This window comes from Gymnogyps californianus, chromosome 2 (genome assembly GCF_018139145.2).
Source record: "Gymnogyps californianus isolate 813 chromosome 2, ASM1813914v2, whole genome shotgun sequence".
NCBI classification, from domain to species: domain Eukaryota; kingdom Metazoa; phylum Chordata; class Aves; order Accipitriformes; family Cathartidae; genus Gymnogyps; species Gymnogyps californianus.
Window position 1 is genome coordinate 100,280,129 of NC_059472.1, and position 16,233 is coordinate 100,296,361.

Here is a 16,233-nt window from a genome sequence, read left to right on the forward strand (position 1 = left end):
AAAGCCACAAGCTTCAAGATTTCTTTGTCACAGGCAGTTGTAATATAGCTCAATTCCTAACTTTTAGGTCAAGTATATTCATGTTCTACCCTACCTGTTTACCCAGTTCCTTACCTCATTCCCCCTTTCTCACCCTTGCTATGCTTTGGAAGAGCAGCCATAGTATTCCCACACACACAATGCAACTCGCAATGCCACCAACTGGCAGCGACCACCAGCAGCCTCGACTAACAGTCCTGGGCTGGAAAAACCTCTGTTCCCAGAAGCCGCTGCCTCATTTAAGCACAAGCCTCCCGCTGGCTCCTTGGTGAGAAATGGAGCATTTCACAGCAGGAGGAGTGGGCAGTGGAAGAGAAACGGGCTCTCAGGGAACAGAAGCTCCACTGGTGTGAATGAGCAGCCTGCCTGCCTGCTGCTGGAGCAAGCCTGAACACACACATCAGTAATAATCTGGAATCGTACAAGGTCCAGACTGGAAGAGCGACCTCCTTGTTGAGTGCACAAGACCTTTGGGGCCAGCGGTAGAGCACAGACTCGCTGCCCCAGGAAAACTATGGAAAAATCTTGTATGATGGCCAGTGTGTAAACAGATGTTGCTCATAGCAAATATCTCAAAACCTTCACTCTGAAGCTTTAGCTGCACATACTGTGAGGAATCCCACTGGCTTCAGCAGAACAACTCACCATGGGATGAGTCACAGCACTTGATGTTGAGCATGCATATATATAGCTTCACAAGATAAGGGGCTTGGCATCAATTAACACTACTGTTCTAAACATGCTGGCCATAATTACCAACACACACACACAAGACCCATTTCCTAAAAAGACTGCTGATAAGCTGCTCATTTCCATTCTCTCTCCGCTATTTCAGTTAGTAAATACTGGGAGGGCATGAGTTCCAGGGAAACAATTAAGCACTTAATTACTTAAAGGGCTGGGTATTTTGTTTGTCTGTTTCCATTTATGGGCAGCTGCGTTAAATTTTTACAAATAGAAATTTGTCACTGATGCTTGAACTGCAAGCTGCCTCCATTTGATCAACTGCTCCATATATGGATGTTCACAATGTAATGAGCCTTTTCCACCATCATTAATCTGTAGGATTTCTGGTTTGCTTAAAATGCTCCTGCCTCTGCTGTTATCTTTTCCTTTCTGTCTGTTTGTTTACCTTCAATATTCTACATGTGCATCTAGGCTGCACACCACTGTGGCACGCAGCGATACCTGAGCTGGCTAGCTTAAGTAACAGAAGCAGAGAAGCCTCAGCAACAAGAATGTCAATGACAAGCTCAATTAGCTGAGCTTCAAGCTGCACCCATTATAGCCAGCTAAAAGCATTACACCCACTTGTGTAAACTTGGCTTGCAAACAATGCCAGACCCTGCAGTCTGTGGCGTGGCCATCACCTAAATCCTAGATTGTAACAACTCTATAGCAGGCTACTTATTTAGCCACCCACAGCTTATAACACTACATGCCTTGGACCACCAGAAATTCACACTGCAACATCAGCAGACATGAGTAATAACGGTATTGATGACAATTGACATTTCTAGCCTTTGCACTGTACTAGACACAGGCATTTTACTGGGAAATAATAGTGCTCTTTGTCACAGCACAGCATAAGACTGAAGACAATGTTATTCTGCTTGCAACTGTGCTTCTCCCTGCACTGGGAGAAAGCTATTGAATTCCATCTTTCACAACTCATGGAGTATATTACCACTGAATATATCAGTGATAGCATATTTTTGTTACATTAACAGTAATGACTGAACCTATGTTACAAACACAGCTCTTGATTTTTGAGAATCAAGAACAGCTTCAGAGAGCTTAATGGAGATGCACTGTAGCATCTAAACAGCAGATACTGGTACTAGCTAAAATCCAAATTGGGCCCCAAGGAAGTAGAGCACCCAAAGGGGAAAACAGTTGTCTTTGTTACTGCAAAGACAGTTTGATCCTAGAGAATTGATCAAAACTTGAAGTTTCTCATTTTCCTCCACAAAGCATTTTTCTTCTTTATTTGGAGCAACTTGCTGAACTACATTCATCCACTCTGTAACTTAACCACAGAATGCGCTGGAATAAAAAAATCTGTCTTCAGGACATGGGAAGAGACTTCTCTTCTTACCATCATGTAACTGGCATGCAAGCGTTGTGATCTTCTGTGTAATTATCATCAGCGGACTATAACAAAGACAGAAACAACAGTTACATGTCTTGTAATACAAATTATTCCCAACTTCCTTACTGAATGTCTTTATCCCTTTAAAAGGCATAACTGTATTAGCAACAAGTGGAAAATATCCAATTAAAACTGAAGGAGGAACTCAGGCATAAGACAATTGCCTGGGTTCAAAACAACCCCACAGTAACTTGCACTAGAATTTTTAATTGCTAAGTGGGCACAAAGCCTTATTTTATGTCTCCCCATCCTGCAGCAGTGCAAATTGTAATTCAGAAGAAATCACACCACTAGGAAATACCAGCTTCTGCAGTCCACTGGGCTTCCTTTCAGGCAAAGACCAAATTCAAGCCCCATACAATGCAACACTAGAATACAGCAATGCTGCTGTAACATAACTCTGGCTCTTCTTACTGTTACTCTCCTATTGTCTGTCTCCTCAGTGCCCTAAAAAAATGTCAGCTCTGCAGATACACATGCTTATTTCCCCACATGAATAGCCCTATCAATTAGGACTGCGTGCAAATACCAGAATAGCTGTCAGCACAGCAGTTTCCCACTTGCTTCTTGGCCATGGAACTGCCTTGTGGACAGCCTGTCCAAGATGTACCATCCAACTGGGAGTGTCTGGGCACGTGGGATCTGGAGCCTCCCAAAAACATGAGCTAACTGTACGTGAGCCACACTTACAGGCTACAACCACCCAGCAGCTTTGGGGCCAACCAAACATGCAGCGTAGGAATAGCCACTACTTTCAATAGGGGCTGCTTATACTTCCAGTATCCAGCTTTACAGAGCTTCCTAGCACTGTAGGCAAACGTGAGCTGCTGCAGCTAAGGAATAGAAAAAAGGCAAAACTCAGCTTGGTGGCATCAGGAGCTGATCCCCAGGAGGGTAAAGGACACAGCCAGGAGCAGTCAGAGGTACATAAGAAGAAAGATGGAGGGAAAACCATGGGGAGAACTAACCAGTCCCTCATAGGCTGGGAGACTAATTGTGGTCCATACACATCTTCTAAGGGCTGTGGAGCCCTAAACACAAAACCAAGCGCTGAACACCTGTAATCTGGAAGGACCCGTGGCAGGCAAAGCAAGGGATGAGCACCTGCTAATGCTGCCTCTCCCCATCTCTCTGCCACTGGGGACACCAGCACAGGGTGCCCAGATCCCACATTGCCTGTGAGACCTGCACAACTGCAATAGCCAGGAGGTTGTAATGGGGGATGAGGATACATCATTATTTTAAAAGCATTAATTGTGATGATTATTTGTAAAACCAATTCCACAGAAGAGATCTGTCGTCGCTGAGGATTAATACAATGGATTGTTTCTCGATTTGGTAATAAATTATCAACATAAACTGTACAGAGGTTTCTCCTCGGACACAAATGATGTCTTCAACATGGAAATTAAAACCCAATTCTGTGTACGAGCTATTTACAGAGTTTGACCAGTATATGAAACTTTTTAAAGAGACATAGATGATTACTCCAAATATTATGGCTGTTCATTTTAAATATTGTAATATATTTTCTGGAATTCAATGAAAGAAAAAAGCTGAAGGCTTTTTTTTTTAGTTTGAGCACTGTATTTTCCCCACCCATTTCTCAAGGTAAGGAAAAAAAAGTGAAAGTTACGTTCAATGATATCTCTATCTAAAATAACAGTCAAATATTCATGTTCTGCAGAGATTTTCAAGAGATTCTGAATCATCCTCGACTAAATCGACCTACTGGTTACAATCAAATGTAAACCTGTATTCGGTCTGGCTGAGATGGAGTTAATTTTCCCCATAGCAGCCCTCATAGTGCTGTGCTCTGTATTGGTAGCTAGAAAGGTGTTGGCACCACACCAGTGTTTTGGCTGAGGCTGAGCAGTGCTCACACAGCATCAAGGCTGTCTCTCCAACATTCTCCCCCTCACCAGTAGGCTGGGGGTGGGCAAGATCTTGGGAGGGGACATAGCCACGACAGCTGACCCAAACTGACCAAAGGGGTATTCCATACCATATTACGTCTGCTTAGCAATAAAAGCTAGGAGAAGGAGGAGGAAGGGGGGCGGATTTGTTATTTATGTTTGTCTTCTGGAGCAACCACCATGTGTACTGAAGCCCGGCTTCCCAGGAAGTGGCTGGACATCACCTGCTGATGGGAAGTAGAGAACACAATCTTTTGGTTTTCTTTGCTTTCACGTGTGACCTTTGCTTTTGCTTTATTAAACTGTCCTTACCTCTTGACCTGCGAGCCTTTCACTATATTTTCTCTCCCCTGTCCAGTTGAGGAGCGGGAGTGATAGAGTGGCTTTGGTGGGCACCTGGCATCCAGCCAGGGCCAACCCACCACAAAACCCAATGGCTAAGATAAACCGTTTGCAATCTGATTATCCCACTATGATAAATCAAATTGATTTTCAAGGTAATTCATATGCTGAGCATGGCAAACACAAGAATACTGGGAAAAGACATTCTTTCATTGTAAGCGGTCTTTTTTTTTTTTAAATACTAAATATGGCTGGTCTTTTTCAAGAGTCCACATGTAATTCTGCATGGGTAGAGTAATTTGCATTTTCTACCCAAAAACAGAGAACATGCATTATCAGCCAATTTCTTAATCAGAAACTATTTTCATTGTTTCAGCAGTCTCTACTTGAAATGTCAGTAAAACAGCTTGCACATAAAATCCAGAACAAGCTTAAATATACACAGATCTGGAAAACAACCATAACACAAGGGTTTGTACAGCAGCTCTCCTTGGGCCACATAGACCATTGAATGCAGCTAAGGAATGGATGAATTCAACAATGACTTTTCACTTTCCAGACAACTCCAATATTGCAAAATAGTAATTCTAATTTTTATTCCAATTCATCTTTCAAGAAAAGTTATTTATAAGCGGTTTTCACCATTATCTTCAACATCCTATTTCTCAAAGTAGATTTTCCCATTCAGACAAAATTTAGCTTTGCTTTCAAAAATACATAAATCCCAAACCTTTAAGCATACGAAAAAGCAGATTTTTTTAATCCTTAGGAGAGACAGAGGCTGTCAGTGAACCAGCAGTTCTACTGCAATAAACACAGATTTTTATTTTGTCTGTGCTTGACCTTCTAGCTTTATGGGTGAACACTAACACTTGTTTCAAATTGGTTCAATTTGTTGCATGTGTTTCTTACGGCAAGCACTTCATGCCAATATTGAAGCGGGTAACTTTAAACCTCAGGCTCAGAGCCAAAACCGTATGCCTTTAAGTGCCTAAATTTAGACACTTGTCTTAGAAAATTGGGCCCCCCACTGTAAGCCAGAGAGAACCAAAATGCAAACAATCCTGATGTGCTGATTAAGCGAGGGAGGCAGAAGTGCAGCCTGCACTGAAGTCATACAACATAAACACAAAGAAGAGTGTGGTTCTCTCCATCTATATTAGGAATTCATCCCCTCATTGACAGCACATTGTAACCCGGCAGAACAAGTCAGCCTCTTGTGCACTTTAATCAGAACAGACGGACGGTCTGCCTTCCTCAAATCCCAACTCCAGAGGAGACAAGCAAGCACAAAAGTGATGCTGCTGACACTGTGGGTGGGAGGGAGACCCACAAAGTGCATCTGAGATACCTTCAGTTCTCTCTCCTGCCATCATCGTATTACACATCTACATATCCCTTTTATACCCTACTCGGGAAGGTGGAAAACTGCTGTACAGTGGCAATGGGATGACACCCTCTAAATCTTTCACAAGATCAGTATCAGAGATCATTAAATGCTTCACACAAAGGGTAAGCAAGGTTTCAGGTGAACAGGGAGCATCTTCCTCCTCCCTAACCCATCTACCATTCCCCCCACTGACTTGATCTCACTGGGGGACCAAGCCTTCGCTGCAGGAAAGGGCAGAGCACAACAAAACAATGGCAGTACTGGAGCTCTCCCTTCTTCTGGCACCCCTTTTGGGTGTAGAGGCCCCCCACCTTCTGCACACCCACACCTGTCCCCACTCCTCCCTGGGGACTCGCCAATCTCTCCTCATCACACACACACACAGAGCAAGTCTAAGACTGTTTTTGTTTCTTCAGAATGAAAAATAGTCCTTTCCCCCATATTTGCAGAGCAATGCATGAAGATGCAAGTCATGAAACAATATTAAAAATTAGATAAGAAAAATACATTTAATTTAGGGGGGAAAAAATAGTATCATTGTTTCCTAAATACACATGTGAGTTTTGATTATTAAAACTTGGCAATACCAGAGTATTGAACTGTCATTTCTATTCAGCCTTTCAGGCAAGCTCTAATTTTAAACTGCAATAAAACATTGAGTAATTTAATACATAAAATACAGCGTCGTATCACATATAGTCAACTGTTTCCGACATGATAGTATTTTCACACCTTAGACTCTACTGAAAAATGTCAGTAGTGCTACAAACAAGAAGGGGAGTTAAAACTATAAAACTCCCGATAACCTTTCTTTCTCCCAAATTTTGAGAGATGCACAGGTTGTTGGAGTGGGTCAAATTATTAAGTTGAATTTAAAACGAAAATCTACCTACTATACTTGCATTTACAGATGAAGCATGAAGACCTACCCCTAGGAAAGAAGCATTTGAAATAAAACACATTTAAGAAGCCTAAATGACTTGAACTCCATCATATTTGAACACCTTTCAACCACTTTGCAGCCACATGCAGAGTGGTGATTCCACATCCTCTCTTCACCTGTCCTACTAAGCACTACAGTTACAAACTAGCATAGAAACACAGAATTTGATTTACATGTGGTGTGACTTCCCCACCCCCACGTTTTATATACTGGCTAAGAGTTTAATCTCAGGTTGTAGCTGCATTGTACCTCCTACATACAAACCATAGTGGCCAACTTTTAATTAAAAAAAAAAAAAAAACCATCAAGAAATTGTCCCAGGGAGTCAGTATGAAATAGGAAATTTCAACAAATAAAAAAAAAAAACCCAAACTGTCTTTACCTTACGTTAGAAAATAACACAAGACAAAGATGCAACAGTTTACAGAGAATGCTCAGTAGATGATTTTATCCCCCTAATTAAACCTTCCAAAGGAAAACATACCAGTTAATGTCATTTTTAAACATGGCTTGCCCCAACGTAATAAATTTGCCCAGAAGCACAGGTCAGTGGAACTAAAGATGTCAGCATTGGTTGTAGCCTGCTGTGAGGATCCTCCCTGTATCACAGGTTGGCTTCTGCGCTGAGCAAGCTTCGATGCTTATGAGAGAAAAGACATTTACCAAGCAGAGTCTGCCTGACCTTAGGTAATCCCGTGGCAGAGTCTGGCACATGCTCGCTAGAAATAGTTTCCACTGACCTGATTTCACTAAGAGAGGAGGTGGAGTCAAAAGGCTCATTGCAGACAAGGCTCCAAAACAGCAAACATTTATTTCAGGTTTATCTCTTTAGCCCTGAAGCCATGACGAGAAGTTCACACAGTCACACTCTGCTACGACATTAACTGTGCTGCCGAGGGGATGGCCAAGCCAGAGACGCCACAACGGCTTCACTGGCAGCGGGCTCTTATTTCCACTTTCGACAGCAAAATGAAGAAGTGCTGAAGCACACAGAGGAAAAACACTTCAATAAACACGCTCATGCCTCCAAAGCAACTTCCAATTTCCTTCATGCGTTTTTTTGGTGAAAGCTCCCCAAGAGTGTTTCTTACACCTTCATGATAGAAGCATTTCACTTAAAAGAGTATTTACTTCTGGAGAGGGTGTCTCGGGATGCACTAGATGCGTGGAGCTCTCTAGTAGTGACTGCCTGCTTGAATTTTGGCTAATTCCCACATTGCGGCTCTTGCAGGGCTTCTGTGTAACCAATGGCAAGCGATCTCAGTGCAGTTTCAAGCGGACAAAGGCCCAGCGGAGCAGCCAAGCAGTGAGCGGGCACGGAAAACTGACTGACCTCCCCTTACTCGTCCCGCACCTGCGCTGCTGTACGGCCTCTGGGGACTTGCTGCCGACCAAAGTTACCCAGAGCTGCTGGAACACACACCGCAACACCGTATTGCACTTCATACATTCAAAAGACAAGAAAATAAAAATAACCAACTGAACTCGGAGGACCAGTTAGCATTTCTGCATTGTGTTTTAACATGGTATCACAGTAGATCTATGTTTGTTTCCATCAGCAAATGTATTTCCTTTGCAAAAACCGGCTGTTGTACCTTTGTTCCTTTCTTTTGTGGTTGATACTAAGCCACTGAGAGGGGAAAAAACAGCAACAAAGCACTAACCACCTGACAAAAATTCACTGCCTGAAGTGACACTTGTTACTAAAGTATCTGCTTATATGGCTTTTCAAGTGGGCTCTTTCAGTGACCATCTCTTTGTAAGCGGTTTGCTGAGAATGCTGCTGCTGTTCTGCATTTGGGATAGAGCGAACACATAAAGATGTCCATTCTTTCTGGAGAGTGATGTCCACCAACACACTCATGTAAGAGGTACAGATTTGACATCTGTAGGGAGAAAAACTGCTCGAGTCTCCCTGATAGTTCAGCTCTGGTCTCTCTAAGACCAACAGAAGGCTGAAAGCAATGCCAGTGTGTGTGGTGATTTTCACAAACTGAGTTTCTTTTCTGTAAGGAATGGCACCAAGAAACTCACATATGCACGATCATTCCCTAACATTCACCGAATGAGATGCAGTGTTAGGAAATTTTGATCAGACACTGCAAGAATTCAAAGAGGAAACCAAAAAGCTCTATGGTCTTAATCAAGCAAAGGATTAAAGCAGACACAACCTCATACAGATGAGGAGCTCCTCTGAATTCCGTCCAGAAGATCTTATGCATATGGCATTTGTTCATGTAGCTTGCTAGATTGAAACCATATCTATTACTAGTTTCCAAAAATCCCAATCAAGATCCCTTGATTTATTTTAAACTAATTTCTCCCTAAAGCCATAATATTACTATACTCGGTCTGAGCCTGTGACACAAAGGAAAAAAAAAAACAAACCAAATTGTATGTTAGTATTACCAATTTATAAAGTTGTATAGAAACCAGGCAACTTACCAGCATAATCCTCTTAGCATAAAGAAGAAGAAATAAGAGAGAGAAAAAGAGAGAGAAAGAGTTAGGATTTAGTTTTCCTAGGTACAATGTATAAATGCCATGGCAAACCAAGCAAAATAAAATATGCATGTTTCTCTCACAGACTGATTTGAATTAAGGGGAAAGCACAGCATTCAGTTATTTTACAATTAGTTTTCAAAAATGAATAGTTTTCTTTGAGAAAGTAGTCAAGAGAAAATTCCTAAACTATGTCACCACATTTTTGTGAAATAACATAAATGAAAAAACTTTGATAAAATATATGTACACTTTTTAAAAAGTAATTAAAATTAAAGTGTAGCAAACTGGAACTGCTTTTCATTAAAATCTGGCATGCAATTTAAAACAAAAAATGGAGGTTTCACCTAAGTGCTATGCAATACATGAAAAACTCTTAAATCAAGAAATTGCTGCAAGCAGCTTGAGCACAGTTTTGATTGTGGGAGTCAGTGACCAAACCTACCCTTTGCATAAGTTAGAAGAATTAACTAGTCACCAGTAGGGAACAAGTTTCCTTACTTCTTAACCTTGAAGTGGTGAGTCACAGTTTGATCTTCCATTTTCCAGTTTACTTAAGACATGACTCAAAAGTTACTGTGTTCTCTCCATCTCCACCTGCATTTTACAAGCTGTGTTCTCAAAATGGGGGGACTCCAAACAAACAGCACAACCAACTATTACTAAAGAACCAAAAAAAATATATTTGCAAGCACACATCAAAAGGGTTATGCGTGCAAGATGTTAAGTGCACAAAGCAGGTCAAGAGAGCAAGAGAGATATGCCAGCTTTCAGCACCAACACTGAGAAACACTCATTTAACATCTGACTCGTCACTTAGGGAACTAACATTGGAAAGCTGATGGCATTAGAACTGGTTACGTGCCTATTTGATGTGGATTAAAACTTCCTCTTTGCAATCAGATTTCACCAGAGACTTACGGGATACTGAGACCTCAAATACAAATCAGCAGATGACAGGCTTTTTGTCCCCTCTTAAAGTTTCCTTTAAATCCAGTGTTTTGCCTTCTCAATGTATATCCCCAGCCATGTTCGCTCAAAAGCGTGGGAGGCTGGAGGGAGATGGGCATCACTCCACGGATTCCGTCTCGGTTGTTTCTGAAGTCCTGAGGGAGAATTTTAAGGCCATCCTTCCAGCCAGGAGCCTGTCTGAATGCTTCCCTATTACCACATGCAACAGATGTGGAACCATCAAACATGGAAGAACAAGCAAGAGGAGGTTCAGTTGCTGCTCATACACGGTAAAACTGTGGTCAGGGAGTATATTTTGTCTCTCTGGGTCATCACATCTGTTTAGGTATGTGCATAAAGCCTCAGTGGGCACATATTATTTACAGCTGAGGAAAACAGGCTTTAAGACAGATTTATGAGGCTGATCTGGGTTTCAGCACTTTGGACTGCAAGTTTTTATTAATACCACTACAGCATTTTTATTCATTCTTAGTTTTTAAAATAAACCGTGAAGATGTAGTTCATATTCAGACTACATTTTCCAGTTGTTTACTACTTGGCAGTTTTATGTTTGACTGAAGTTTAGGAATTGGTTTATATCTTGAAGCATCAGGACAAAATCAAATAACAGGGTAAGTTCAGGTATTATTCTTTCAGTACCATTATTATCCTCAAGCTCATCATTAGATAAGAGTAGCTCCTTTTTCATCAAGAGAGCAGAAAATGCTACCAAGTCTATAATATAAACAACCACCATTCCTCCTCTTCCACCCCCAGTCTCAGCTGGATCTTTATTAAATGTCTTCAGAGAGAGGCAGCTAATACACCTTATAGTGCATTTCTGAATGCACTATTCAGAAAAGCATGCTCTCTCGCATTTCTCTCTCTGTCTCATACACACACAGAGCTATAGCATTCCAATCCCATTTATAGGCTTCTTGGTACGTCATGCTCTTTCAGGACATGCTTTTGTGTATTAAAAGAACCGCAGAAAAAATTACAGAAATAAATTTCTCTAAATGTATGAGTTCCCATTTCTGCCCCCTCCTCTAATAAAAAAAACCTCAAAAGTCTCAGAGGAACTTCCCCCCCATCCCCTGAAATTTAATTAAATGCTTAAATCCACCACCTCACACAGAGACACATGCACACAGACAGCAAAAACCTTCAGTTTCCTACTCTATGCCTATAAGAAGACAGAGGCTTGGAAGAGGCATCTACAACTTACTGTGCCAGTTTACAGAAATTTTTCATAGTATGTTACTAATTACTCTGTATTCAGACATTCAATTAAACAAGTGGAATACAGATTAGCTCATTGTTTTTAAATCATGCAAAAGCATACCTTCCTCTCATACACAAATTATATAGGGTTAGCTGTCTGTATTTTTGCAAAGCATCCTCTACTCCTTTAGCGAAATCAAACAGAGACTACGGTATGTATGAAAAACACTGTTCCACAGAAATGCATGGCATATAAAAAGTTGTGCCGTTTAAACAGCAGCCACAACGTGTCCCCATGAGAGAACCTGTAAGACCAGCACCGACAGCAAAAGCTGATCTTGTGTCTCTGCCTGGGTTACCCACCCACCCACCTCCCAGCTCCCCCAGCCACTCACCCCCTACCCAAGTTGTCCCCTCCCACCCGCTGGAGTGCCTGGGGTGGGAAACACCTTCCCAGTTGGAGCATCAAGATAAATCAGAAGGGAGGAAAGCATGACCCGGAGCCGATGGCTTTGCCTAGTAAGGTGGGAGGCGAGCAGCCCACCCCACCTCTCAGCGCAGACCACCAGGGACCAGAGCACCAGCCGCGCTGCTCGCCAGGACTATAAGCGCTCCTCCAGCACCAGGGAGCAACTATGCAGACATCCTCCCAGGCTGCTCTAGGTGGAAGTGTAACTAATCAAGATCTACCTTCCTAACTAGATAGTGCCTAGCAAGAAAACAGCAGAAACAATGAGTCAATGCAAAAGTCACACAGTGTTTATTCCTTCCTTAAAAAAAAAAAAAAAAAAAATAGTCTTAGAAAAAAGCTTAAGGGAAACAAAATTGCAGGCACTCCCCAGATAACATAAACATTATTCTTAAAATGTACTAAATTTAACTAATACTAACTGACACAGGACCCAGCTTGCAGACTCACTCACCCGGAAAAATCTGTAGTGAGAATACCATAATGAAATATGTATATTCGGCTTATGTGGCACAACGTGAGGTATCCCATAGCTACAACAAAGGAGTACCTAGAAACATAACAATACAGAACACATAGTTATCAACACAAGTACCAACAAGAACTAGAATCACTCAAATTGGGTTTAGGCTTGTTTAGGAGTGGAGTCTGATTTTTGCAAATGAGGTTGTTAACAAGTCTGAAAATATGTTACAAGATTTGGCAGAAATTTTCAAAGAGGACTGATGGTTTTGTGTACCCAGCTGAAACATTACGGAGGTGTCTCCTCTCACTGGGGGTGAGGAAAAAAGAAAAGAAGAAATAGGATCACTGCAAGTTGGGCATTCCAATTTCAGAGTTCCCACCCTCACATATTATTTTGAAATTTCTGTCTGACTCAAGTATTTGAAACCAGATGATACTGTATCTGTGTCGCTGAAGTTATCCATTGCCTTTTTTATCTGTAAATGTTCTTTATTTACATGTACAACTCTTCCTCAGATCTACCAGAAACTAAAATATTTCAAGTTTAAATATTTTCTCTCTTCTGATTTTGTATAAAGGCAGATAATGACACATAGCCTAATCTTTTCAGCTCTAACTGCTGAAAGATGCCCCTTTCCAGAAGAAGCATTCCTTAAGTGGAGCTTGACAAATTCACTCTCTACTTTTCAAGATGATCGCAAAATTATGTTAGGCAGGACAGTAGCATGACTCTTTCTATCTTAAGAGTTGGAGGGCTGGAGGCATTGCAGTATCTAGGTGGGACAGATGCAGCCTTTCCTACAACTAACTTCTCCCTGTATTTAGCCAAGCAAGAAAGAGGATACTGGGGAGGTAAGAAGCAGATGGATATTTGGAAACAAGACTGACAAATGAAGCAAACTAGACAGTGCAACAGAGAACTGGGACACCAGAATGAAAGGCTTGCATCACATGGACAGGCCAGGACCAGGTCTACTGGTGTCCCCTGCATCAGGAGAAGATAGCCACGTGGAGAAGATGCAAAGACCTACAGAGGAACAGGACTGCACATCCTGCACACCCAGCATAGCTGAGCCACGGGAGGTCAGGCAGGCTGGTAAGCACACATTGCCAAGGAGGGTCCCCCCGAGACCCATGGGAGGATTGATCATGGTGTGGAAGTAAAGGCGAAATCAGACAAGAGGAACAGTCAGCAGACGACTGAAAATGAGCCAGGCCTTTGTCAAATCATGGCTGGCTTTAAAAGAAATGAGTTTTTCCTCCCTGGGGACTAATAAACTGCAGTGTGAGTGACAGTGATGGATCGCAAGGCAACCTGCAGGTCACATGGCCCACAGCAAACAGTTGGACGAAAGGCAGACTGAGGGGACACGACAGCTTCTTCAGGAGATTCAGAGCAGAATTTATCTTATTTTATCTGGGTCAGGCATCCAGTCCAGCCTCAGCGAGGTCCTTGGGCTCCCTCTCATCAACGGAGAATGGCAAGCATCCCTCCAAAGGCAAGTCACCCAGCTCAGACATGTAACACTGATAGATGGGATGAAGCATCTAAAATAAAACTCAATCCTTAAGTGTAAAGCACCTAGATTGAAAGGGGGGCGAGCAGGGAGAGATATACTGAATTGCTGCTGCAGCTGGGAGCATTTCTGATGCTGGATTAATTTTTCCATTTATAGGCCTTGAAGGCTGGCAGCCTCACCAGAGAGCAAACTAGCAGAAAATAACCAGGGAAAGGAGCATGCAGGTTAAACTCTGTAGTTTTTTTATTTCATTTGTTCACTTCCACTTGAGTTTTGGGGGGAAAAAAGTCAAGTTTTGGAGCCTCACTATGAAGGATCCAATGCTCTTACAGGCCCCCTGTATGAACAGGTCCAGCCCTTAAACTGGCGTTTTTCAAGCTTATTCTCAAGCAGCTTGAATACACTGTTATTTTGCCAAAATTAATAATGTGGATGTACTTTGAGTCACACTGCTATGGCTAGTGTGGAATACAGTAGAAGAGTCCTAAACCAATCCTCCCAGCCCTCCTAAGGTTTTTCAGCATGTTGGATTGCTATTTCACATTGACTCAAATCAACACATGACTATCTCGCAGCAGTGGGCGACATTATATGAACCGGCTTAATTTGTGTTGCTGTATACAGCTATTTTTCCTATTGTGACTAATTGGCTAAACAATAAGAGTGAGGGGGTTTCCTGTTGCAACTGTGCCCATTTCCCTACCACCAACTCAACTTGTCTAGGAAGACATAAGTAACTGGATATTAGAGAGGAGTCGCCTCAGGGAGTTATAAAGAAGAGGGGAGATGATTATCTGAGCATCAGATCCTCAGACAGCCCTGGCCCTGAAGACAAGCGAATAAAGGGTTTCTGTTCCCCAGCCCAGACTGATGTGGATGTGAGCACTCAGCAGCAGCTACAGAAACAGTCACACAGTGTAGAGACAGAAATCACCTGTAACACACCCAAACCAAACCACAGTACAAAGCACATGTTGTTAGGGAGACCAACACAAAAGTAAAGAAGTGGGAAGAACTGCCAGCTTGTCCTTCTAGCCTGCTATAAAGTAGCAGTTTTACAAATGAAAATTCCTATTTGTGCAGACTGATGGGAAGCAAACGACTCCACCTACGCAGTTTTAAAAACTCCCACGTGCTGACCTCTAATAGAGAGTATGGTACCCACACGAGAAGGCTCAGTGACTGAGCAGAGAAGTTCTTCCACATGAACTTCCTCTAGTCAGTGAAAGAAGCAGTTATAACTACCATGTAGTTTTCATTTTCGTATGAAAGCACTTTTTGTCTTTTGGCTAGGAAGGCACTCATTTGATAAAGCACTTTAGGAGTCTTAGGTGTCCTCCTTCCTCTGAGACATTTGTATAGGGAAAAGAAAGATCCCGTGGTGGAGAACTTCTCATGATGATGCCATAAGCTTCTGCTCCAAAGCAATGACATTTCTGGTACTTTCTACTTTTTCAAGCTCAAAGCCCAGTACCAAACACAAGACTTAATTTCGTAGATCATTAAGTTAAGCTGCCACAGTGACCTTATTTGAACTACCTAACTCAAGAATAAGTGGAAAATACCTAAAGGCCAAACAGCAAGGGGGAAAACACATTAAAAAGGATTATCAAAAGCCAACCTCAAGGACACAAGACCAAGGAGAATATGACTTCATTATGTTTAAGAAACCAGAGATTTAGGCATAAATTATTAAGCCTGCAAAAGCCAGCTTTTGAGGCCAGCAATTTCGTAGGGAAATGCAATATATCAACGCAAAAACCACAAATTGAGATTACAGTTGCTTCTGTAACTGAATGAACAAAGCTCCTGCAAGTAACTGGGAAAGAAAAGCGGGAAAGAAGAGAAGGTGGTCCTAAAAACCCCTCATACTTCTCCATGAAAGGAGAGAAGTTGTCAGAGGGGTAGCTCCAGACTTGCAGCCACATCAGCTCACCTGTGGATGTTGGGAATACTCGCCATATTCATAATGCCATAGTTCATCATCACCAGGACAAAAAGATGAATGGAATACCTTGAAGACAACAAAGTGAGTATTTAGATAATTTCTACATGACATGGAAGGGCTGGCATTTCAGAGCGAGGGAATATTTTTCCATGTAAACGACATAAATGTGATGTCATATCAGGGTATCAGTAAACAAGGATTATCACAATGACATCTTTATAGCCTGAATATCCAACATAGATTAATACTTATTGACAAGATATTCTCAATGTGTTTCATTGAGAGAAAGAGCAGCCTGGCTTAAAGTGCACATTCAAAATGGATGCATCTTTTCCAAAAGAGGTATCTTCACAGCAGACTGGTGTGGCTTTA

The 16,233-nt window shown here is 42.0% G+C and overlaps 1 protein-coding gene across 1 annotated transcript in view; it reads right to left on the minus strand.

The window, feature by feature from the left end:
* The window catches only part of MBOAT1 (membrane bound O-acyltransferase domain containing 1), a 58,001-nt gene that overhangs the window by 17,204 nt on the left and 24,564 nt on the right, over window positions 1-16,233 (minus strand). Inside the window, exons 3-5 of the mRNA XM_050891831.1 lie at window positions 15,850-15,927; window positions 12,383-12,478; window positions 2,138-2,193 (exon numbers count right to left, since the gene is read on the minus strand). Coding sequence (XP_050747788.1) covers window positions 2,138-2,193; window positions 12,383-12,478; window positions 15,850-15,927 — 230 coding nt within the window. The remainder of the gene's footprint in view (window positions 1-2,137; window positions 2,194-12,382; window positions 12,479-15,849; window positions 15,928-16,233) is intronic.